This window comes from Penicillium waksmanii (genome assembly GCF_028829765.1).
Source record: "Penicillium waksmanii strain IBT 27052 chromosome Unknown utg000005l:1.0-5232799.0:1.0-5237142.0, whole genome shotgun sequence".
Lineage (NCBI taxonomy): Eukaryota > Fungi > Ascomycota > Eurotiomycetes > Eurotiales > Aspergillaceae > Penicillium > Penicillium waksmanii.
Window position 1 is genome coordinate 2,748,439 of NW_026643252.1, and position 23,776 is coordinate 2,772,214.

Sequence of the window (23,776 nt, forward strand, 5' to 3'; positions counted from 1 at the left end):
CAAAAACGCAGCAAGTCTAGATATAGGCTCCGAGCGGGTGATACTGATGGCTATGTGCGGATGCTTTTTTATCTTGGCGATCCGTCTTACCCGGCGACATTGGTATTGGGGGACTGGCTTAGAATGCATGTTACTGTTTTTCTTACGTAGGATGCCCAGCGGGAAGTGGAGACTGCGCCGTTGATGGGATGATGTACATACATGACTAGTACCCCATAGTTAATTACCCAGCGCATCCTGATGGAGACTGTGTCGTGCATAATGCTTTGCAGCGGCTCAGATCCACTCGACGCAGCTTGACCCATCGTTCACCGATCAACCAGATAAGCTACTAGTAACTACGAGATTTACTTCTAGATTAATAGAGAGCAGTATTTGAAAGCAAAGTAGATTCTATTAATTATTACCTATCGCAATATGTGCCCACATCCCGAAGTATGTAAAATAAACCCCGGAAGCCGGGAACATCGCTAGACAACAAGTCCAGGCGCAAGCAATTTGGAGGAATAGCATAAAGACACCAGCGATAAACCGGAGATCCTGAAACCCTCGCAAAAATCACAGCAACCTTTCCTCCCCATAGGGTATCGAGCACGAATATCAGAACGCACAGATCCAGACAAAGGCAGAGTGGTATCAATCTAGTCGGGCGACGCACCACGTAACGCGTCAACAAGTCGTAAATCGAAATTCGATTGCGGGACGCAGGTCGTAAAAAGGAATGAACGGCATCCGTCGAGGCGCCGAGGCGGATTATTGAGGGGCTTTTTTGGTATACGGAAATTGAACGAAAAATAAAACGGCGACAGCGGGTATCTCATTGACAACCTTCAGACAACAAGCTCACAAGACAGTAAGACAATGCCAATAGGAAGGATGACAGTGGCGAGGAACAAAAAAAAGTACTGAACAAAGAACTGTAAAGACAATTGGTATAAAGCCGTATTTGCACCTTCAGGACGCGGCATGGCCGAGCCCATCGGGACGATTATGAGCTGGCGATGAAGAGGTCATGTCCCACCATCGCTCAAACTCGATGTGTCGCGAGGACGCAATTCAAGCAGCAGCCTGGACGGGGGTAGCGGCAGGAACGTTGACATTCTTGGCCTCCTCAGTGGCGGGCTCAACGGCCTGGGTAACCTCGGTGGTAGCGGGAGTCTCCTCAGTAACAGCAGCAGGGGTCTCCTCGGTGGCCTCCTTGGTCTCCTCAGGCTTGGTCTCGGCCTCGGCAGCGGGAGTCTCCTTGTCAAGCTTCACAGCCTTGCTGGGCTTGCGGAACAGGCCGCCGAGCTTGTTGGACTTCTCCTTCTTGGCCTCCTTGGTCTCACCATCGGTGACCTCGTTGTCGGAGGTATCAGTCTTCTTCTCCTTCTTACCGAAGGCACCGAAGAAAGAAGTGCGGCGCTTGTCCTTGGGAGTGGTGGCAGCCTCGACGGGAGTCTCGGGGGCAGCAGCGGCATCCTTAGCAGCCTCAGCCTCAGCGGGGGCAGTCACGGTCTCGGGCTCAATGGGCTTGACAGCGGCCTCCTCGACAGGGTTCTCTAGCTGGGGAGCAGTGCTGGCAACAGCGGTCTCCTCAGCGGGGGTGGCGGTGGCCTCCTTCTCGGACTTCTCCTGGGAAGGGGAAGAGACCTTGTTGAACAGGCTGCCGAAGATGGAAGCGCGCTTGGCCTTCTTCTCCTCCTTCTTCTCCTCAGCGGGCTTGGTCTCCTCGGGCTTGGCCTCGTCCTTAGCAGGGACCTCAGGGGCGGCCTCAGTGGTCTCAGTGGCAGCAGCGGCAGGCTCAGCGACGACCACGACCTCAGCAGTGGGCTCAACAGCAGACTCGGCGACGGGCTCAGCGGCCTTGGTCTCCTCAGCAGTCTCCTCCTTGGTCTCCTCGGCCTTGACCTCCTCCTTAACGGGGGCCTCCTCCTTCTTTCCCAGGAGGGAGCCGAAGATGCTGGAGCGCTTGCGAGACTGGGAGCGGCTCTTGGTGGCGGCCTTCTCCTCCTTCTTCTCTTCCTTCTTCTCCTCGGCGGGCTTGGTCTCCTCAGCCAGGGTCTCCTCGGTGGCTTCCTCCTTCTTCTCCTCAACGGGCTTCTTGGGGGCAGCGACGACGACGGCGGGCTTGGTCAGCTTCTCAAGCTCAGCCTTGAAGCCCTCGCTGGAGGTGATGGTCTCCTTCTCGGCCTTGGCCTCAGTAGCCTTGGACTCGAGAGCAAGGACCCAGCTGTCGCGCTCAGCGGCGCTGGAGGCCTGGAAGGTGTGCTTCTGGCCGGCAACCTTGAAAATGAACTCGTTGGAGCTCTCCTTGGTAATATCGGTGACCTCGGCGAGGCTGAAGATACCGGCGGGGGTGGCCTTGTCCTCGGCGCGCTTGGTGAAGAACAGGAGACCCTTGCCGGTCTGGGTGGCCCAGGCGACAATGGGGTTGGCGACGGCGGCCTTCTCGTTCTGTTGGAAAACGGCCAGGTTCTTGGCCTCAGTGGCCTCCTCGGTGAAGTAGAAGAAACGCTTGGAGAAGCGGAAGCCCCTGTGCAAAGAAAAAAAAAGTCAGTCGCAAGCTCGATGCGCGCGTTGTCGCAAAGTAAACAAAGAATTCGGGAGCTTACTTGACGAGACCGGGGGCCTTGTGGCCGAGGGTACCCTCAGTAGCAGGCTTAATCTCCTCCTTGGCCTCCTCCTTAGCGGGCTCAGCAGCCTCGGTGGTCTCAGCGGCGGCAGTCTCCTCAACGGGAGCAGCAGCAGCAGCAGGAGTCTCCTCGGTGGTCTCCTTAGGAGTCTCGACAGCAGCCTCAACGGCGGGAGTCTCAACAGCGGGGACGACCGCGGGGGTCTCCTCGACAGGCTTCTGGACGTCAGACATGATTAAAAAAGTATTAAACCGAAGTGGTTGGGGGTATCGATTAAAGAAGCAGAGCTTCGAAGAAACGGCGAGTTTGGGGTATCAGGGTATCTTGAAAGCAAAGAAATAAGAGCTACAAAAGAGCTCGGGTATCACAACGACGTAGGAAAGGGGGGGGGTATTCTGCTTTGGAAGAAGGAAAAGAAGAAGAAGAGGAAGAAAAAGGGAGGAAAGGGCAAAAAAAAAGAGCGACGGGGGGGGGAGGGGAGCAACCAAAGGGGAAAGGAGCTGCAGGGAGCCCAGACCAGTGGGTCCCTGGCGCTTAGTTAGGTAACAGGGGATACACTGTACGAGTTGGGTACCTGGGTACTTGTATACTTGTATACTTATAAAATACTGTATACTGTTTTTGAGTTGACTTACTCCGTATATTCACAGGAGTCCAGAGTATACTCTTTATCCCTGCTCCCTATTGGAGGGACCGCAAACCCAGTACAGTACGAGTAACGCTACAGAGTACAAACTCATAGGGTAGGGGGCCCCGGCATCACACCACCGAGCTTCAGCGATCGGCCATGCATTGAACACTCTTTCCCCCTAATTTGCCCGTGCAGGTCGGGTCCTCTCCCGTGCAAATTAACGGGCTTTGTTGCCCTCGAATGAGAATTAGAGATTTTTGATTTTTTGATTTTTACTATTTCCTTCCCCCTAATTTTCTGGAATTTCCTGAAATTGATTAGTTGTTATTGTTATTGTTCTCTGTAATCTGTACCTTGTAATTTTTCTGTAACTTGCCCTTTCCACACATCATGATACCGGAGTACCTACGAGAAGTACCCAAGTATACTTTCGGCCTGGATCACCGGGGCGATTGAAGTATGGACCACCCGTTGGTTCTCTGCTCCTCCTAATTTGAAGTTGCACAGTTCCAGGGGGTTGACTGACGTTAATACCCGTACATACTTGCGAGCATCATGTTACAGACTTCGATACCGTCAACTGATATGTACCTGCTATGTACATCCTTCCCGCAAGGCATCATACCCCTCGAATCTTCAACGAGGGGAGCAGGAGGGAGAGGCAAAATGATGGATCTTGTCCGAGGTGCTGGGCCAGTTCCAACCCTGGTCCAGCGGGGTTGCCTTTCTCATTCTGCATGCTGATCAGCCCAGGATGAGCTCGCCCGCCTTTCGGATTCGTTCTCAAAGCGCTGATCCAGCCTTGATGGAACTGGGATACTGGACTGCCCGCATTCTACTGGGCGGTTCAACTCAAATCTCTGCCTCTTGTCACGATGTCGACTCTTTTTTGCAACAAAGGTCTAATCCATCAACCCCATGACCAGCCGCTATCCCAGTGGCGTGCGAACCCTCGTGGCCAACCAACGCCAGTTGCACAACCCCCCCTTCTTCTTTCGTGCACGTCATCACCCCATGTCGTGCCCTATCGGGGACGTATCATGGATCAGCTCGCATTGGCGCCCACGATATCGCGCCCAGGATCCCATGATGCACTTCTCTAACGGTCCTATCCTTTTGCACTGTCCTGACACCATCTGCACCAAGAGTTCCTTTTTTGACGTGATACGAGGAGGGGTGTAAGTATTTCACGTACTTGTACAAGTACTTCGTACTCCGTCCATTGTATCCCTTTACTCGACTGTGATCACCATGCAACTCGACCGAGTCTTATCTCGTCCACAACCCTAAGGTACCTTACCCTCCAAATCGGTAATGATTGTTTACATCGACCGTACTGTAAATCAAACCCCACTGTCAATACTATCCGTAAGAAGTAAACAAGTAGTAATAATCCGAAATTGCCCCTAATTAACGGCCCCCTTTTTCTCCCTCTGAGGGCGGCTGCTGGACCATTTTCTTCTAGATGTTCGGGCTAACGCTCAAAGTACGGTTGCGCCCCACTTGGTGGTCCCGTGTCTTAAGCCATCTCTCATCGGTGGCTGGCCAGCCCTACTCCTATACGACCTATGCTTCATCTAGCGCCCAGCTATTCCCTTTGTTTCGTGCCTTTCCCATGGTTCAGTTCTTGTCGCAGAACTGTTCCATCGATTTTCGTTTGTTTAACCACATTCTGCAGTTTGGGTTATCTGACTCACACACTATCAGGTCGATCAGGAGACGGCCCTACCAGAGCCAGACTGCAACCGAAACTTTTCCAGTAATGATAGCCCACACGACCGATCCACTTCGTGCCCTGCCGTCCAATTGCTTCGTCGGTCTGCCCCTTTTCTAGTACCCGTTGCGGCCAAGACTTCGGATTTGCCAATCCTGCCTCTTTCGTGCTGTCGCGGTCTCCAAGTCACGAGTTGCCGACGCCGGGACTGAGGTCGATGAATGGCCAGTGCCCCCGTCGATCTCTTCGGCGGGCGGTTTCGCTGTCAGGTTTTCTGGTACTGCAGCTACCATGCGACTCACCAGGGTGCTTATCCAATTGTCATTGCGCTTCAAATGGTGGCCTGTTACGGAATATGCGTACATACATACATCATGTATGTATAGATGTACTCCGTACTTGTTTACCCTACTCCATCCACATCTGTAGAGCGGAGATGTCCGCAGGACCACCGATGTAGAGTAATCCCGTAGGACCCATCCGTGGATGGAGAACCGGATGGATCGTATCCTGGCGCGAAGATCCCGTCCTCAATGCGACGGAATCGCTTGCCAAGCGCAAAAAACACGGATACCAGAAAAGAATTTGTTCTTGCGGTGTGCTCTAGGGGGGCTCCCAATACTCTTCCTGATCGAAACCCTCTCCCCGTCTAAGCTCTCCTCCGAGGTCCTCCGTCCCTTCTAGCGTCTACTAGACCGGTTATCGAGCCTCCTCTTAACCATGGCACACTTTAATGAAGATGCGCGCACCATCGTTACGTGAGACCGCGGTGGATTCAATTGAACAAGATATGGAGAAGACTATTCTGCGAGTGGTATATCAGTCCGACGAGCGGCCCATATGTATCGGCGAAATGCACAAAGGCACGCAGGAAACTATAAAAGGGGGGGAGGGGGGAATAAAATTTTATAAAAAAAAACGTGTCGGAGTTGGAGTCAGACCATGGATTGCTCGCGAGGGCCACTGAACAGAGTTGGTACCCATCCATGGAAAATAATAGGGGAGGCTCCACACGAGCTTGCACAGAGTCCACTTGGGACGGGTAAACAAGGAGGCCCAATTATTGAAATTTCAACACTCATCCCAAGAATCCTTCATGCCACACGTGGATCTGATCGGCCGAATCTATAGATTTCAGGATGCAAGGCACAGACACTATCCAAGCTCGTATCTGTCCTTCCCCCCCATAATCCAGAATGGTACTCGTACGGGATGACAGCTCACAGTGCCAGTGGAGGGTCATGTGACCCTATGCCAGAGGTGGAGATCACATGACCAAGGCCCCTGCCTCTCGCTAAGCACTTGGCATGTGACCTGAGGGTATTTAAGCAGCCCGCCGGCCGCGGTCTTCCTCCTCTTTTCTTTCTTCTTCATACTTACCTTGTTTGGGTGGCTGCGCTCATGAAGGCGGCCCACCACAGATTGGTCCCTGCATTGCACAGCGCGGCGGAACAGTTTGTTCAACGGCCTTCGGGTCATTGACAGGCGCATTCTTTGGCACTTTCCACTTGTTGGATCAAAATATCTTTTCATCAATCCTTGGGCCAATGGCTCAGGTTTGGAGAAGAGTCTTTAGTTGTACACCTGCTCTGTAAAAATGAATATACTTCCTCAAAACTAAGCTGATAATGGAGTATCGTGGTATCAACCCGCACGGAAATGTTGATAGCGCTCACTTCACTTTTGACGCGTCGCGTGTTGACCTCGGGATGTTGATGTCGTCCATGCCGAATTCTCTGCAGCCTTCCCCCTTCCTATGCTCTCCCCATAAGATACAACCAAGTCCTAGGTATGGACCAACTAACTGTAGTCACGCAATATATCGGTCAATATTTCCTGATCTGCGGATATTAAATGCGCTGTCGAGTCTCCCAAGTACGAGGCTCGTCGCGTTTCTCTGGCTCCTGATAAATACCTAAGTTTTCTTCAATCGTATATCGAAGTCGCAGCTCTTCTTGCTTGACAAAGAGCAGTTCAAGTTCCTATAATGAAAATTATAACCAGGAATACGAGGACCTAAATCGAGACCAAAAATGGCCACTTGCGAAACTTGAACCAGAAACGGATGCATTTTCACCCATAACTCCAGGGCTTGGCACAGTGAGCCACTCCTTGACGGTACTACTACTACTACTAGTAAACACTTGCAGTTGTAGTCGCAGTATAGTAGACCAGAATTCTACCGCTCGCAGTAGTAATAGGGCCGGATGGATTTTACTCAAGTCTTGAGTACTTTTGTTCAAATACTATTACTAATAGTACAGGCATTCACTTCAGTTTACCAAAGCTACATTATATATACTAGTACCGTGACCATTCACCGAACTTGAAGTGACGGATCTCCAACATTCTACTACTAGTAAAATCTAGCAGAGTGGTCAACCGAAGATAATGGGTACCAAATCCTGGAAAGGCCGTTGTTCTACTACTACTAGGTGGAGATTTGGTTGTTAATTGTTTCATTTGCTCTAGTCTCTAAGAATAATCACAAAGTGAAGAACCATCGGATGGATGTAAACGAATATCATAACACAAGGTTGCCAATTGCTAGACCCCCATCAAAATTTGCAGTAGAGAATTATCGATGCCCAACGAAAACGGAAGATTCAAAAACGAAAGAAAAGGGACAACACGAGAAATTTGACGATGGAAATCCTGAACTGTGGGTATTATCAGATCAAGGAGAAATAAGTGAGTGGATATGTATGTGCGAAACAGTCGACCGGCGATCCATGCAACATCAAACAGAAAGTAAACCCTGAACGAACAGAGTTACAACATACAAGGGTGGTAGACCTTGGAAGTCTTGTGCAGAGTATTTCCTTGCCCCGTTTCTTCAGGGGGCTCACGGGTTATTATCCGCTCATTCCACGCCTTTTTTAAAGCGTGTATCATTGTCGGCGTGGCAAAAATGTTGGATTTGTTCCAACAAAAATAGTACTAGTCTTGATTTGCGACTTAGTTGACCTTCAAGACCCCGAAGACATCTCGGGCCCCATTCGCCTCAGCTTTGATATCCGATCGGGATCGCTTGGGGTTGACGACGACTTCGCCCCAGTGCTTGGGGACGGTGCCCTCGGATGTTGGGCGACTTGTGTGGGAACCATGATCCGAGGTAACTGTAAGATGCGATTCATCCGGGTTAGGAGAAGGCGACGCTGAGGCTGAGGTGTGAAGAGTCGCTTGGGGTTGGAGATGGGGTTGTGGCTGGAGCGACCAGATATCGATGACGGAGCTGGAGACCGGAAGTATTAGCGACATACGTTCTTCAATATTCCCAAAGACGAGCCATTGGATAGGCTGTTCCTTCAAATAGGCCAGCTTACTCTGAAGTTCGTTGACAGATAGCATCCAGTGCTTCCCTTTCCCGCCTCACGTACTCCGGATCCGGCTGGTTTGCTTGTTGGGCGTGATTGAGGGCCCCATAGCCATAACCCGCTTGATAAGGGTCATCGTCTAATAGACGTGAAGACTCCGGCTGTAGATAGGGAACGTTAGAACGATTTTCTTTCTTGAGGGCGTTCCATGTATCGCGCATTAGACCGAGGTAATGCGCATTGAACATGGTGCCTGAAAATCCAATCCTTCACCGAACGCCTTCACAACGGTACTCACTTCTGGAGACTCCTGGCGAGCACCGCCAAGACAAGAGGCGCAGACACCCATTTATAACGGTCGAGGTCGAAGTCAGATCGGACGAGGCGCACGGTGCGGTGGTCCACGAGGCATTAAACAACCCCAATTATCGATGCAGTGGGCGGTTCCACCGCGCTCGCTCTAGGGGCTGCGGTGGAGATGAGTATAGAAGTCGAGCGATTAAAGGCGTGCAGGGTAAGGAGTGCGGGGGATGCAGAAGCGTGAACTGAGACTCGAGGAAAATGGCGCAGAGGGGGAAAAAATGCTGGATGTATCGGATCGGGCGCAGGCCATCAGGTGAGGCTGGGCGTCCGTGCGATGTCATTGATAACCAAAGTGCGTGGCCGCAGCGTGGAAATTATCCAATCACCACCCTGGGCCACTCACCGTCCAGCAGTTTTTTCGTCTCATTATATCACCCATCGACGTTGCTCTCGACGGGACAGCACACCATGTTCGACCTTCCCACAGCAAAACGGTAGGCGGCTCTCAAATAAATGGCAAGGTACAATTGATCAACGAACTGACCTTTCTCCTCCAGCGTCCGCCGTGACGAGGTTCAATCACCAGCGTCATCACGCTCCCCATCCCCGCCGACGAAGCCGAGCTCCAAGATGCACACGACCGCCTCGGGAAGTTGCTGAACCTAGACAGCATTCTTGGCCTGGATACTAGTCAAAAGGAGGAAGAGGACCAACAACCCGCGGTCGATAATGAGGACGACGAGCAAGAGTTCGAATTCCGACTGTTCAGTGCGCCCGTCAAATCCAAAGAAACGACCGAGAAAGCACCCGAAGAAGAATCATCTACAAGGCAGAAGAGCTCTTCCAAAGAGAAAGAGGCTGGGAATGAAGGAACACAGAAACTGCGCATTCGATTGCGGTCTCCAACCCCCATATCTGCGAGACCAGAGGATGGTAGATTCGTCAAGGCCTTCCGCGGATGGCAATACTATTTCACCGACCCCACACTCTATGGTTTGAAAGATGAGTCGGATGTTGAGGCACAGCTGTCAGAGAAGCGACGCCAGTATGAGGACACAGCCGTGACCGGCGACCACATAACATCATGGGCCAAGGCTCAACCGTGGGTAAGTGCTTCTTTCACTGGAGGATAAATCGGTCCCATCAACCTGGCAGAAATATGAAGAAGAAAAACTAAAATGATTTTTTAGCCAGGTTGTGATCTATCATGGCGAGTGATCCGTCTCAAGCGCCATCAAACAAAAGTGCCGTCAGCACACAAAACTGTGCCCGTATACGTGGTCGAGGGTGCTCCGCCGACCAAGTCACCCAAGACCAGAAAGAAGCCAGGCAAAAAGCGTCGTGTTCAGCTTCGCAAGAAAGTCAAGGCGGCTGAGGTTGCGAAGGAGAACGAGGCAGATAAGCGGACCCGCAAGAACCGTGAACGCAAGATCAAACGGCGACAAAAGGCCCGTGAGGAGAAAGCTGCGAAAGCGGGTGAAACTGTTGGTGGAGATGTTGCTATGGCTGATGGAGATGGATCTTCTAGTGGCGAGGAGTAGTCTGTTCCAAGGTTTATATAGATCGATTTACCTAGCCGGAAGTAAAAAAAATGATACCCTACGATTACTACGCTTGTTGCCACCATGTCTGGATATTTTTCAAAATAAAGAATGCAATTAAGAGGTAACCAAGACCTCGACATTAGTGGGTATTATGTAACTAACTAAACAGGTATGAGCGTTGACAGACCTCAATGCTTCTGTATGGCTATCGGGTGTGTATAGCCCAACAAGAGGAGAAAGCAGAAACAAACAAACAGACTTCGCAGAGGCACATTCAGCACACTGTTCCATCCGACAATTCCTCGTAACAATTTGGAATTCCATTTGGCTTACTTGGCCGGCTCTGTAATCGATTAGTATGGAGGACGTGGAATGGGGATGCTAATATTGGAGCATCACTCACCTTGCTTGGCGGTCTCGGTAGTATCCTGCGAGGGAACCGCAGCAGCAGCAGCAGCAGGTTCTTCGGCCTGAGGAGCGGCAGTTGCAGGGTCTAGTGATTACAAGTCAGCCAATGGAAATATAGAATTGCCAGTGTAGGATAAGTCACTAGCAGAGGCGGACTGTGGTCTTACCGGCAGCGCTGTCTGTGCCAGTGGCAGGAGTAGCGGCCGCAGGCTTGGTCTCAGCCGGCGCAGCTTCAGCGGGAGCAGCAGGAGTAGCTTCAGGCTTAGCCTCAGGGGCGGCAGCCGGGGTAGCAGCAAGGGCGGCATCTGGAGCTGGAGTTGGAGCTGGGGCAGTGCCCTCGGTGGGAGCAGCAGGCTGAGCGGGGGTTGCTTCGGTGGCAGCAGCAGGAGTGGCAGCAGTCTCAGTAGGCTTTGCATCCGAGCTCTGTTCAGTCTTCTTCTCCTTCTTGCGACGGAAGATGTTCTTGAGGCCCTTCTTCACCTGGGCGAAGGCATCGGGAGCTAGTGTGGGGTTAGAGAAAGAGCATTCGAGGAAATAGACGTTATGGGGGGGAGTCGCGATGACGATTATTTGAACGGTAATGGAGTGCACTTACGAACACCAGGCATGATGATAGTCACGTAAAGAGTAGAATAACCCGCGTGGGAATGTAGTAGAAGCGTACTAGTAGCTTGGAGTTCTTGGAGATCGGAGGAGGGAAGAAGAGGAGGACGGCAACTCACTTCCTTCCGTTCCCTTCCCACGTTGCTGGTTCCGGAACACGTGACATGGACGTGGCGCTCGGCAATGTCTGCTATTTTGATAGGTAATTTATTTTTCCCTCTCTCCTCTCTCCTTTAGCTTTATTGGGGTTATTGAAGGTTCGGTATTCAGGGGCGTTGGGGAGATACCCAGACGTCACCCGTGCAGCGAGGGCTAACCATTGGCTCATGCGGGCCAAATCTGGGGCCCGACCCGCTAAGAGACTTGGCCCTGACAGCTTGCAGTGGCGGTGCTGCACATCTTCATCTGAAGGAGGGGTTGAAACACCGTCATCTGGCGTCGGGTCCACTGTCCGGGCGCTTAAATGACCACCGGCCAGCTGTCCCGAGTTTGATTGGGGGTCTTTGATAGAGCGATCGCAATGTGGAGATTGCATTGTTTGGAAGCTCCTATACATAGATAGAGATGGAAGGGGAGACGGAGATGAAATTGCGTACTCGAACCAAATAAGAGGGTATCATATTGCTAGTATATTTGGGTAACGACCAATTACTGTGGGCATAAATAGCAATATCGAAGCCACAATATAACTAGAAAAACTGAAAGCAAAAGGTCGCAATGATATGACCTGGACCCGAACGTTAGCCGACGCCGCATCTGTTAGTGAGATTGGAAGTGACCTACCAAAGATAAGAAAGAGAAGACCGATTGCCATCCTGGTGCTCTGTGCACCGAGAAGGATAAGAAGAAGTGCGCACACTGTCCATGCTGAAATACCCCCAGAGTGCAACCCGGGTGTGCGTTTGAATTTCATCGTCGCATCATCGATCATTGAATGCAGGTTGGCAGCTGATATAGTAGCTTTGTCCAACAAAGCTTGAGAGACCTGTGCTTTGAATTGCATTTCATCTTGTGTCTTGAACTGGGCGGCTAGCAATTTGGCCTGAGACTGTTGCGCTTGTTGTAGGTCATGGGCCCTGTTGTAAGACTGCTCCATGGAGGTCTCCATGGTTTGTAGACGCTATTATTGTTAGAGCAAGACCCAGTCCCGAAGTCAGACATAAATACCTGAGACATTCTGTTCTCCTGTTCCAGAATCATGACAAGCCGGCCATTGAGCCATTCCTAGAATAGTACGCATTAGCCTAAGCTGGAGTCATCAGCTCTCTCAAAAACATACCAACGAGGAATCGAATGTCATCATTCGCTTAAAAAGGCGTGCCATGTCTGTGTCCACGATTGATTCAAGCGTATGGTGCAATACTGATGCCACATCTCGGTAAGCCAGAGCATCTTCCTCGTGCATGCGAATCACCTCCTGACTCCGCGAAATTGTGTTTTCCTGCACTTCATGTAAAGTGTCTTGAAGGCTTCGGACAGATGCTGAGGTATCTCGAAGTTCCTGCCTGGTTTTAGTATCTCTAGGACAATAGAAGTAGGCCATTCTACCTTTGCCAGAGTGCCCGCCTCTCCGCGAAGATTATTCATAACCGAGCTAGCCGAAGTAGCGATGCTGTCCAAGCCAGACCTAATCTCCTGAAGTAGCCTATGGAGTGCATTCTGAGTAACGGACGCTGAAATCTCCAGGTCGGCCGCGAGCCTCTCTTGTATTCCCCTGACCTCTTCTAGAAAGGTATTGTGTCGAGACGATTCCATAGCGGCGTTTTGAAGCGCTGCTTCTAGTCCCTCGTGTAGCTTCGAGCTGGTCTTCACAATGGCTCGATGAAGATCCAGCAGTTCCTCTCTTTCCACTTCAATTCGAGCCGCTTGGCATATAACCATTGCATTCTGCCGGTTGTTGCTATATGAAGTCCACCACTGAGGTCGCGACTCCAAGGCTTTCAGGCACTTCCCCAGGACGTCATCGGGCAAGAGATCGATTCCAGTATCAGGCGGCTGGGGCTTGGTAGTGAACGAGAATCGAAATTTGGATTTGTGGGGTGGAGAAACTGCCACCGGAATGCAAGGAACTGGAACTGAGGCGCCGGCGTCATTCAATTCGCATATTGCCAGTCGGGCTGCGTACATGGACCGAATGCGATCCAAGGTCTCATATTCGTAAGTCTGCAAATCGCTTGTATCTTTGCCCCCGGCGAATTGACACGATGTGACAAGTCGGGTTACCGCCACGCGATTGCAGGATGGTGAGGATTTCATGGAATCGAGAAGCTGGACTGCTTCGGTGAAGATCGCATCGTGCTGCTGAGCTTTGGATCCTAGGTGAGGAAGCACACGGTTGTCGCCTGCGCTCATCGGTTCGGCTGAGAGGTTACCTGAAGTAATTAGCAGATTGATTGAAGATGGAAGCGATCTCTTCAGGCATCATACTGTCTGATTTCTCAATGCGATCAATACCAGCAAAAGCCCATGCCAACTCAATCATGAGTAGCAGGAGCCAGGTTCGAGTAGTAGTGAGCCAGCTCATCGTGTCAGGATCATCGAGTCATTGAGTGTTGGAGAGATTAAAAGCCAATTCTAGACCAGCTATCAGACTCCAAGGACCATCACGGTGGATGGAAGGATGATAAGGTGAGGTGGTTGCTGATTGCGGGCCGGGAGAGTTCACTTCCCACATCGAAACATGTGCCTCCAACTTCAAGTCCCCTTCTCTTAGCTTCTTCCAGTGGGGATTTCTTTGAAGAGCCCTAGAGATCAATTAAAGAGGAAAATAGAGAAAGAAATCCGTGGATTGTCTGATCTGGTCAAAATTGTTAAGTAGATTGAGGCGCATGCTGATGCCTAGCATGATATAGCTTTGATCATCGTGATACTAGTACAACGCATCATGATATACCTAGGACTCGGAGGAGGTATTGGTGATGAATTAAGGAGTCGTAATGGGTTATGTAGGTTTATAATATTACATATAACATTTATTCTCGCTAAACACTTCAAATTAAAAGATATGAGACAGTTGAATAAGGTTTGTTAACTACAGATGACATGTCAGTGGGCCCCCCCCCGAGCCCTCAGTAGGACTGTTAGTCAGCACCCGCGTTCAGTAACGTAATTCCCGGTTGCGCCGTACACCCGGTCGTCCCGTACACTTTCCCCCAGTAGAACATTTCAAAATTGATTATTTCCACCAAAACGCATTGAATTTACTATGAATGACGATTCTTACAATGGTTAATCTTATGGCCAATCTCCCAATACCCACTATACCTAGGTGGTGCCCTCTGTGCTGGCCTAATTGGTTGACTAGGCAATTCAACCTCTGTATGTGAATCTACCCTATTGCCTTCCACTGGCTGGTCTAGCTGCTCAACTAGCTGTATAGCTTCTTGAATAGTTAACCCCTCTTCGCAGGGTATCTGCCTAGTTGACCGATTACGTTTTCTAGCTATCCTCTCATTGGCTATACGCAGATTTACGTTATCCTCCGTAAGTAGTGCAGTGTTATGTAACGCTATCATATGGCCCTTGATAATCTGATCTAGAAGGATCTTTGATGGCGTAGGAGGGCTATTTGATCGTTGCTTTAGTAATTGCTTAAGCAAAGATGTTTGCTTATGCAATTGTACGATTGTCCTTGGTGTCTTTGGTGTAAAATGGCTAGATCTGCTGTTTGGTCGGCTGCCTTATGGTGACGGAGTATGTAGAGAGATATTCAGCTTTAAAAGAACCTTCTCAGGATCTAATGGTACTAGACCACTAGCTTTAAAGCTGTTTTTAATAGTAGGATTGGTTGATTGGAACGCTTCTAGCCGTACGTGCTGGTAATCTACTAGAAAATCTTGCTTGTCGATATGGTTATATCCTCGGCGGGTAAGATCGCTCACAAAACGCCCGTATGCCTTCTTTAATGGTGCAAAATATTCTAGTGGCTGTAGTAGATGAGATGAATGTACAGGTATACAAAGTGGGATAATATTGTTTTCCATACAGATTTGGTCGAATTGAGGTATAAGATGGCTACCATAGCCATTAAGAATCAGTAGTCGAAATCGCCTACGTATATGTGAATTCGTATATAGGATAAAGATCTTTTGTAACTAGCGTAGGCTAATCTCATTGGTAGTCTAGCCATTATCAGAGACTTCTATTCGCTACTCTTTAGGTAGGTTATCGTTAAACTATCCTGCTATAGCTACTTTGCCTTTGAAGATTATACATAGCGGTAGTGAATAGCCATCTGTACAGATAGTCTTGATCGCAGTAACCCACTTACGATTTTCTGGTTGTAGAAGAGATCTCCGACTGTAGTATTCAGCGCGGGTGACTACCTTCTGCGAAGATATAAGACCCATTGCGAAGCCTGTTTCATCAAAGTTGTAGATATCCTCTGATTGTATACCGTTTTCGTCAATAACGCTTTGTACGGTCGCAAACCACTGCTGAATTGATTTTGGATCTTCGTTTAGGGCTCTTTGGTAGTCGTATCTTCGAGAGAAGCGAGATCGAAGCTTATCACGGCGTTTAATAAAGGACGATGGCTAATTCTTCCCAACGGTAGACGGAGGGTGGTCACCGCGTGCAGCCAGTAGAATATTAGCCATTTCTCCTACAGTAGCCGGTCTAGGGGATGTACCACGTGAATCCATAGAGAGTATCCATTCAGTGAGCGAATCCTCTTCTAATTGGGTCAATTTATGGCGAGATGGGCGAGAATCAACGCGTGCAAGAACACCTTTTGCGCGGTCGGCTAAGGTTGTATGAGGTATTTCGTATAGCTTCGCTGCCGCGCGAATAGATTTGACGCGGCCATTTTGAATATCAGCAAGGGCCAGCAGGATCTTGCCTTCCTGATGGGCTAATTTCTGCGAAGATTCAGAGCGAATTGGTGGCATGATGGGTGGTTGAAGGTAGTGTATTGGTAGGAAGACGCGATTTTCAATGGGGTGTACGGCACAACCGGGAATTACGTTAGGACTACCAGCAACAGCGTAACGTTTTGAAAAATAAGCAATCCCTAGATACAGTATACATTCCTGGGAAGGTTGTTATTGCTATCTAGTTACCTGATCACCAAGATTTTGGGTACTAAACAATAGTACGTGTTGCACGCGTTGTATACGTGGTAGAAGTACTAGAAAGTTGAAAGGTAAGGTAAACTAGATAAGGCTGGTAGTCCTACTGAGGGCTAGGGGGGGGTCCCACTGACATGTCATCTGTGGTTAACTAGTTAGTCATAGTTATATACTGGCCTGACTCTTCAGGCAACAGTATCATATCACGTGCAGACTAACCCGATTGGGCTGGGATCCTCCGACAAAATCATCGACGCCGCAGCGGAGCTTTGTCCAACACGCCAAATATCATGTCTTTTCTACCTCAACGCTGCGCCCGGCAGCTTCTTCGAGAGCCATTCCAGCGCGGCTCATTACCTCTCTTCCTTACCCCCGCTTTCTCTCCGTCGCGCGCGCAATGCTTCTCGACCACCAACCCAGCGCAATCCCGAATCGGAGGCGCCGCCATCTCCGTTCCCCCAGAGGTGTCATTCACCCTTGTTGACCTGCCTAAGAGCCAGAACCGTGGTCATGGAAAGGATGTTCCCACCCATGCCGCGCAGATCAAGGGACCGAGGGGTATGTTTTGGGTCCCAGAGATGAACAACTTCCCTCCCCGGAGTGCTAACCCACGCGATATTCAGGCGAGATGATCCTCAACATCCCCTCCTTCATGACTGTCAACCACGACCAGGCGACCTTGAAGGCCACTCTCTCTATCGAGGATAGAGAAGTCCCGCACCAGCGTGCTATGTGGGGTAGGTGTTTTCCATTTCTCGCAGCGTGTTGGTTTCCGAGTCTAACATGATGGCCAATTGGCCAATTGCAGGCACCACCCGCGCACTCCTTCAGAACCACATCACCGGTGTCTCAGAAGGCCACATTTGTGTCCTGAGTCTTGTCGGTGTCGGTTACAGGGCTACCATCGAACCCAAGGCCGCCACCGTCACCGCGACTTACCCCGGACAACAGTTCGTTTCGCTGAAGGTCGGCTTCTCCCACCCCATTGAATTGGGTATTCCCGAGGGTGTTCAGGCCAGCACACCCCAGCCTACCCGTATCCTTCTGGAGAGCGTCGATAAGCGCAAGGTGACACAGTTTGCGGCTGAGATTCGTGAGTGGAGACGACCCGAGCCGTACAAGGGCAAGGGTATCTTCGTCAACGGGGAGACCATCAAGCTCAAGGCGAAGAAGATCAAATAGTCTATGGGCGCTTGTTCTTTTTCATTTTCATTTTTGGAACATCGCATTTTGGTTCCCTGTATTCTTATACTCTATCTCCATCACATATGTACTTTTTCCTCCTCTGCCTTCGTTTTTGATCTCTTCCTTCAATTGGTATCACAAATGTACTCTGGACGCATCAAGCGTGACCCTAACCAGACAAAATAAAAGTCCCCAATGGCTCAGCCACGGAACCGGGGAAAGACATGGTAACAAATAAAGCTAGAAAGACACTTACAGCTTCAGGACAGTCTTGACGGCATCAATGACCTGCGCCTGGTGAGCCTTGGGAGCAGCAACGACACCCTTGTTGGCAGCGAGAGTCCGGCCCTTGCTGAAGTCCAAACGGGAACCGTAGATGTCAGTAACCTGGCCACCAGCCTCACGGACGATAATGTCACCGGCAGCGTGGTCCCAGATCTTCTCCTGGTAGTCCTTCTTCACGGGCAGACGGAGGTAGATGTCACCAGCACCACGGGCGATCGAGCAGTACTTGGCCTGCGAGTCCAGACGAACGCTAGGGGCGGTGATGCCGAGAAGACCAGCAACGGCGGCATTGTCACCCTGAGCGGAGTGAGCAGCCTCGACACCCTCACAGAAGACAGCCTGAGCGATATCGGAGACAGGGCGCATCGAGATGGGCTTGCTGGCGGCAAGGGTACCGCTGGTCAGCGGGCGGCTGATGGCACCCTCACCCAGGACGGCGGAGAAGAGGACGCCATTGGCGGCGGTCTGGCCTTGCTGGGCACCGGTGTTGGCGTCGATAGTGGCGGCATCATCGACGGGGAGGTTGGGGGTACCAATGGCACCGACCTTGACGTCGCCGTCAACGATCAGACCCAGGCAGACAGCGTACTGACCACCACGGAGGAAGCCCTTGGTGCCGTCAATGGGGTCGAGAGCCCAGATACGGCCCTGACCACCACCGGCACTCTTGCCCTCATCAATGATATCCAGCATGCTCTGCTCGCTGGTCAGGGAGCCACCGAGTAGGTTGTTGCTCTCCTCATCATCCAGCTTGATGTCCTTGACCAGACGCCAGATCTCGGCACTCAGATCCTTGTCCTCGCGCAAGGAGCTGGCCTCCTCCTCGGCAACAATCTCGTCGTTGGGAAAGTTCTTGCGAATGGCCTGGATGATCAGGGCCTGGGCGCCGAAGTCGCCGATGGTGACGGGGGACTTGTCATCCTTGGAGACGGTACCCTTGGCCTTCTCGAAGAAGACCTTCTGGGTGAGAATGGATGCCCGCTGGACGGCGAGCTCGGCGATATAGCGTTCTTGAGAGTAAGACATGGCGATGGGGTGGGATGGGGAGGAGGAGAAGGAGGAGAAGTAAGAGAAGAGAGAGAAGGAGGGGATAAGCGCAAGAGGGGAGCGGGTCTGCACGACCACGGCTGCGAGAGCGAGAGCCAAAACGACGGTGGAGCAGAGCAGCAGCAGTCCACGTATGCGCGGGGGGGTTCATTCGGTGGAGGCTAACCCTCTTGTTGGTGGATTCACCGAGTGCTCTACGGCAGACCAAGAGTACTCAACTCAAGTACTCAATACTCAGATGTATACTCCGGAGGTGTATACTCGTAACTATGAATGATACGACTCGATGTAGTAAGTAACTTTAGATCTCGCTGGAAACTGAGACACCCCGCCCTAGTCCTAATCGGGGCGCGACTGTCACGGGGGGGTTTGGGGGACTTTTTGGGGACTTTGGGGAACTTCCATTGTCAACATTGTCAAAGGTCTCTTACTCGTCCTCCCTAACTTGAACCTTCAGATTCTCCCTTTCGAGTTCACCATTTTTCCATAATTCGGGTCGGCATTTGTGGGAATCGATCGTTGCCCTTTTTTGCACCCCGTGCCCCTCTTTGCACCGTTGATCGCCCTGCGGATCTTCCCCGACGTCACCGTCTGCTCGTCTTGTCTCCTTATCACACCACGAACACCCCGGCCAGTTTCATCTTTTGAAACATACCACCTCTTCAAAGGGCCCCAGCACGCTTGAGACTAGCGCTACCTCTTGTTCAGATCCCCCAACCTATTCAACTCCCATTCATCCCATTCAATCCGATCCTGTGCGCAGTGCGGGGTCTTTCGGTCTTTCTTGGTTCGATACGAGCACGCGGGATATTCTGCCCAGGCAGCCAAAGTCAAAAGCGAAAAACACACCTCTTCTTTCGGAAATATCAGATTCTACATCCATCAAACCCCTCCTCGAGGGTATCGTTGAGCTGCGCTCGCCATGTTTCAGTCATCGGTGAGCCGACCTCGGCGTGCGATAAGGTGTCTTGTGACTCCACACTGACCTCGCGCTCTTCCCTAGAAACCCTACTCGGCCGTGACCGTACAAATAGAGGTCTTGACAAGCGAACAATATGAGGTGGAAGACTGGAGTGGTATCGTCGATCTAGTCGAGGTTGTTCGCATCCAGGCGAGTGGCCCGACTGAAGCTAGTCGGGCACTGCGCAAGAAGCTGTAGGTGCGCTCGCCGACACATAGATGACCTCCTTAACTTATGTTCGAACTCGATAGTAAATACGGAAACCTACACCGACAACTGCGAGCCCTGACCATCCTCGACTTTCTCATTCAGAACGCCGGCGATCGCTTCCTCCGCGAGTTTGCTGATGAGCCACTCCTTGAACGTCTTCGAATCGCGGGTACAGACTCGGTCTCGGATCCCTTAGTGAAGCAGAAATGCAAGGTCCTCTTCGGTCAATGGGCGGTCACTTATAAAGACACTGCAGGCATGTCCAAGATCGCTGCCCTATACAAGCAGCTTCCGAAACGGAAACAGCCAGCAACACAGGCCAAGGCCAAGGTTCTTCGTGACGGGGCGAACCACAATGAGCCCCCAATGGGTCACACAGTATCTGTCTCCGCGGGCAATGGACCATCGACGACACTGAGCAGCCCCAAGCAGAAGTCGAAATCGAAGAAGGATAGGAAAGACAAGAAGTTGTCGGTTAGCAAGAACTTCAACTTGGAAAAAGAGCGCCCGGAGATTCTACAGACACTCGCTTCGGCCTCGGTGGCCAGTACAAATTTGCTGAATGCACTCAAGCTGGTTAACCGTGAAACCACCCGTGTTAGCGAGGACGCCGAGTGCATCAGCCGATTTGAGATCTGCAAGAAGCTCCGGCACCAAATTCTACGCTATATCCAGCATATCGAGAGCGAGGAGTTCTTGGGCGGTCTCATTCACGCCAATGAGGAGCTCGTGGAGGCATTGATGGCCTACGAAGTTTTGGACAAGAGTTACGATTATGACAGTGATAGTGATGATGATGTTCTATCGGGTAATTGGAGGTCCAGAGCGGAGATTGAGGACGAGATGGGTGAAAGCTTTAATGGCTTGAGCGTTAATCCCGCTAAACCCCCACGGCCTGTGGCTTCTTCGTCTCGACACGTTCTTGAGAGTGAGAGTGAGAGTGAAAGCGAGTCTGAAGAGGAGGACGAAGATAACCCGTTTGGAAACCACAATGCGATCAAGACCCCTGGCGTTGAGAAGGCTGGTCATACCTGGTGAGTTTTACTTCTTCACAGTCTGCTATTCCGATCTAACATCTTTACAGGAAGGAGGTATAAAACGCATTTTGATATATAGCTTTTGGACCATAGATGTCCCTTTGATAGCTCGATGTTCTGTATCTATTCATTCTTAGCCAACATCGCTATACCCAATGATACGACCATGTTGGTCACTTATTCATAAGATTCTACAACTTGAAGGGATACCGGTTGTCAAATCGGATGCCCCAAGGGGTGGTTTTGACCGAAATATTACAAGACTCAGAGGACGATATAATACTGACAGTTTATTATCTTCTAGGCATCTCGGCCGTTTCTCATACTACTAGTAGCATCTACTAAGGGTGAGTTTTGATTCTGAGCTTATAAAAGCCCCCTAAAAGAAAAAAGACTCGCAAATGATTTGTTTTGATGGAACTTAGAAAATGGAATCAAATAATCTCATGCAACAAAAAATGACAAGATTCAAACCAACGACTAGTGCTTCTTATTCCCTTCGTTCCGAGGTGGATGATCCCTGTTACTCCCTTCCTCTGCGCCCCTAGTACTCATATGATTGCTCAGGGAGCCCAGATGCTCCGGACTGGTCAAGGTTCTGAGCCAGATCTGTAATGGCATGCTCAGTAGGGGGGTCCATTCCCGGCACAGGACCCGCAGTAAGCGCAAGAAGAGACGCATCGTCGTTATCATCCGCAAGTTCGTTGAGAAATTCACTGAAATCCAATTCCTGTTGCCCGGGTTCTGTTGCTTCCTGAATAAACGTACTATGTCCCGGATTCGGCGAAAGAAGTGCCCCGACAGAAGAAAGTAGGTTATTCCGTCTAGCCGAATAATCTTGTACACTGTCTGCAAGTTCTGCTGCCTCCAAGTCCCGCCTGGATCTTTGGTAAGCCGCGGCCATAAATTCCTCTATCCTGATTTCCTCTTCAGGGGGGTTATCACGAATCACGAGGGTAAACACCGGCTCCCAGTCTCCGATAATGTGGCGGCCCTCGATGGGCCGTGCCGTTGCTAATTGTGGCCAACGGGCTCTCATAACAGTTTGCACTGCGTTCATAAGGTCCAAGTCGTTTTCTAACCGATATTCACCTGATGAGAAAGAAAGATTTACTTGTGTAACAGGATTCGGACTGAGCCAGATGCTTTGGCCTGGCTTAAGCCAGCCCTGTGTGGTCAATCCGTCTTTCAATCCATTGATTCGAAGACGCATGCCATTGATCCACATCCCGTTATGACTGTAAGACGTGGGATCTTCTGCATCTCTGACCAATTTACCAAGACGGAATGGTGGAGCTGGCCGACCAGATGGGGCATGTATAGTATGAATAATAGCATTATAGCGGGTGGTATTAGAGCCAAAATCAAATCCATATTCTTCCCATTCACGTTGATGCTGCCATTGCTCGTCGCTCAGTGGTTCAGTTATCTGCCTACGAACCTCCAGGAGCAAAAAGTTCGACATCCGAATTAGCTTTACCTCTGATTGCTCAAAGGTCCTTCGATCACCCTCGAGTGTCACCTTTTGGTCATTATGCTGTTCCAAATTCATACCCCGAAATTCTCGATCATGGGCCTGTCCACTTTCCAGAGCTATTTTCCAGAATGTCGATGCTTCCTCATGCTCGTGTTGTTCTTTTAAGTAATCCTCAACATCACTGAACCATCTCTCCCACTCTGCAACTAACATATTCTCTACTGTATCAAAAAATGCGTATCTCTCTGGCGTAAGCGGACAACCACCACCTGTGAAGTATGCATAACCATTGTATAGATGGCTTTGAAACCCGTTTAGTTGGGATTGAGCAGTAAGAGGCCATTGACTCGATACTTGTCGAAGCTCACTGGATTTTCTCGGAGAAGCAAGAGGCCGACGGGGTGTAATTCTAGGCCATGCTTGGAGTGCTTGGCGATATGTTCGTAGTGAGGTTGCGGGTTGTGGTTCAATGGGTGTGTTTAATAAACCCAGAGGCGAAATTGGGCGTGGGGGTGCAGGTGCGAAAGAAATGGCAGGCGAGAGAAATGCAGGCGCAGGTAAGGAGCCAGGTCTTATCAAAGGACTCGGAGCTGTAGTAGTTACGACAGGTAAAGGTACAAAAGCAGGCCTAGGTGAGGGGGGGGGCCTGGAGCAGCTCCAGCCTCAACTTGAGCTTGAATGGCTGGTGCGGCTTGGGCGGCAGCTTCGTCAGCTTCGGCATCCGCTGGGGATCTATAAGGTGTGCCAGCTGGTACTATATTCACCCCCAGTCTGGTCCAGGAACGCTTATAGGCCAGGTAGAGATCCCACAGCCGCTTCCGTGCCAGCTCGGGATTCACGGTCCTGGGAATATGAGGGTATAGCCGAGACCATAGACTCCTAATCCAAAGTTCCAATCTTTCTTTGTTGATATTAAACCTGAAAGAAAATTTGTCAAGCTCTCCCATATTGTAGTGTATCTTCAAAAGCTCCTGCAGGATAGCCTGTCGCTGTGCTTGGTGCCCTCCATATCCGCCCAGTTCCAGAGCGCTCCAATGTGACTGGCATATAAAGGTGTTTGTCACAGCCCCAGCAGGTACATCCATCTTGAGAATGTATTTTCTTTAATAGAGTCAAGGGTAGACTCAATACTTCGATCCTGAAAGTTTCGCCGGTCTGGTATCAATTATTCGATAATAAATCCGGAGAGAAATCAATCGCTATTAAATCTCGAGAATTTTCTTGAATCTGTACTAGTATCTTCGGGGCTCCGAGTTTGGCATAAAAAACCGCTTGCAGAAACGAGGAAAACAAAAGACGGGCAACGGTGCCTTTCAACACTCAAGCTTTTCTTGGATCTCTTTGATATCGAAGCCAATCAGACAATGAAA

The 23,776-nt window shown here is 50.5% G+C and overlaps 11 protein-coding genes across 11 annotated transcripts; 3 read left to right on the plus strand and 8 right to left on the minus strand.

Moving 5' to 3' along the window:
* Nucleotides 1-1,056: 1,056 nt before the first annotated feature.
* On the minus strand, nt 1,057-2,848 carry N7481_005923 (uncharacterized protein; the record flags this gene model as incomplete). Its single annotated transcript, XM_057265142.1, has 2 exons — nt 1,057-2,515; nt 2,595-2,848. The coding sequence occupies 2 exons, from the start codon at nt 2,846-2,848 to the stop codon at nt 1,057-1,059; spliced, it is 1,713 nt and encodes a 570-aa protein (XP_057122862.1).
* Nucleotides 2,849-5,076: 2,228 nt separating this feature from the next.
* Nucleotides 5,077-5,333, minus strand: N7481_005924 (uncharacterized protein; the record flags this gene model as incomplete). Its single annotated transcript, XM_057265143.1, has 2 exons — nt 5,077-5,303; nt 5,324-5,333. The coding sequence occupies 2 exons, from the start codon at nt 5,331-5,333 to the stop codon at nt 5,077-5,079; spliced, it is 237 nt and encodes a 78-aa protein (XP_057122863.1).
* Nucleotides 5,334-7,918: 2,585 nt separating this feature from the next.
* On the minus strand, nt 7,919-8,525 carry N7481_005925 (uncharacterized protein; the record flags this gene model as incomplete). The annotated part of the gene is made up of 2 exons (XM_057265144.1): nt 7,919-8,287; nt 8,337-8,525. The coding sequence occupies 2 exons, from the start codon at nt 8,523-8,525 to the stop codon at nt 7,919-7,921; spliced, it is 558 nt and encodes a 185-aa protein (XP_057122864.1).
* Nucleotides 8,526-9,048: 523 nt separating this feature from the next.
* N7481_005926 (DUF2011 domain-containing protein) lies at nt 9,049-10,121 on the plus strand (the record flags this gene model as incomplete). The annotated part of the gene is made up of 3 exons (XM_057265145.1): nt 9,049-9,074; nt 9,167-9,686; nt 9,771-10,121. The coding sequence occupies 3 exons, from the start codon at nt 9,049-9,051 to the stop codon at nt 10,119-10,121; spliced, it is 897 nt and encodes a 298-aa protein (XP_057122865.1).
* A 332-nt stretch (nt 10,122-10,453) lies between these two features.
* N7481_005927 (uncharacterized protein) lies at nt 10,454-11,140 on the minus strand (the record flags this gene model as incomplete). Its single annotated transcript, XM_057265146.1, has 4 exons — nt 10,454-10,467; nt 10,528-10,617; nt 10,700-11,032; nt 11,128-11,140. 4 exons carry the CDS (start codon nt 11,138-11,140, stop codon nt 10,454-10,456), a joined length of 450 nt encoding a protein of 149 aa, XP_057122866.1.
* Nucleotides 11,141-11,824: 684 nt separating this feature from the next.
* Nucleotides 11,825-13,617, minus strand: N7481_005928 (uncharacterized protein; the record flags this gene model as incomplete). Its single annotated transcript, XM_057265147.1, has 6 exons — nt 11,825-11,862; nt 11,919-12,255; nt 12,303-12,359; nt 12,415-12,636; nt 12,684-13,507; nt 13,563-13,617. The coding sequence occupies 6 exons, from the start codon at nt 13,615-13,617 to the stop codon at nt 11,825-11,827; spliced, it is 1,533 nt and encodes a 510-aa protein (XP_057122867.1).
* A 2,877-nt stretch (nt 13,618-16,494) lies between these two features.
* Nucleotides 16,495-17,386, plus strand: N7481_005929 (mitochondrial 54S ribosomal protein uL6m; the record flags this gene model as incomplete). The annotated part of the gene is made up of 3 exons (XM_057265148.1): nt 16,495-16,762; nt 16,828-16,941; nt 17,013-17,386. 3 exons carry the CDS (start codon nt 16,495-16,497, stop codon nt 17,384-17,386), a joined length of 756 nt encoding a protein of 251 aa, XP_057122868.1.
* Nucleotides 17,387-17,641: 255 nt separating this feature from the next.
* N7481_005930 (3'(2'),5'-bisphosphate nucleotidase) lies at nt 17,642-18,700 on the minus strand (the record flags this gene model as incomplete). The annotated part of the gene is made up of 1 exon (XM_057265149.1): nt 17,642-18,700. One exon carries the CDS (start codon nt 18,698-18,700, stop codon nt 17,642-17,644), a length of 1,059 nt encoding a protein of 352 aa, XP_057122869.1.
* A 943-nt stretch (nt 18,701-19,643) lies between these two features.
* On the plus strand, nt 19,644-20,989 carry N7481_005931 (LSB5 family protein; the record flags this gene model as incomplete). The annotated part of the gene is made up of 4 exons (XM_057265150.1): nt 19,644-19,658; nt 19,725-19,876; nt 19,934-20,926; nt 20,977-20,989. The coding sequence occupies 4 exons, from the start codon at nt 19,644-19,646 to the stop codon at nt 20,987-20,989; spliced, it is 1,173 nt and encodes a 390-aa protein (XP_057122870.1).
* Nucleotides 20,990-21,473: 484 nt separating this feature from the next.
* On the minus strand, nt 21,474-22,619 carry N7481_005932 (uncharacterized protein; the record flags this gene model as incomplete). The annotated part of the gene is made up of 1 exon (XM_057265151.1): nt 21,474-22,619. One exon carries the CDS (start codon nt 22,617-22,619, stop codon nt 21,474-21,476), a length of 1,146 nt encoding a protein of 381 aa, XP_057122871.1.
* A 386-nt stretch (nt 22,620-23,005) lies between these two features.
* On the minus strand, nt 23,006-23,491 carry N7481_005933 (uncharacterized protein; the record flags this gene model as incomplete). The annotated part of the gene is made up of 1 exon (XM_057265152.1): nt 23,006-23,491. The coding sequence occupies one exon, from the start codon at nt 23,489-23,491 to the stop codon at nt 23,006-23,008; it is 486 nt and encodes a 161-aa protein (XP_057122872.1).
* Between the last annotated feature and the right edge of the window lie 285 nt (nt 23,492-23,776).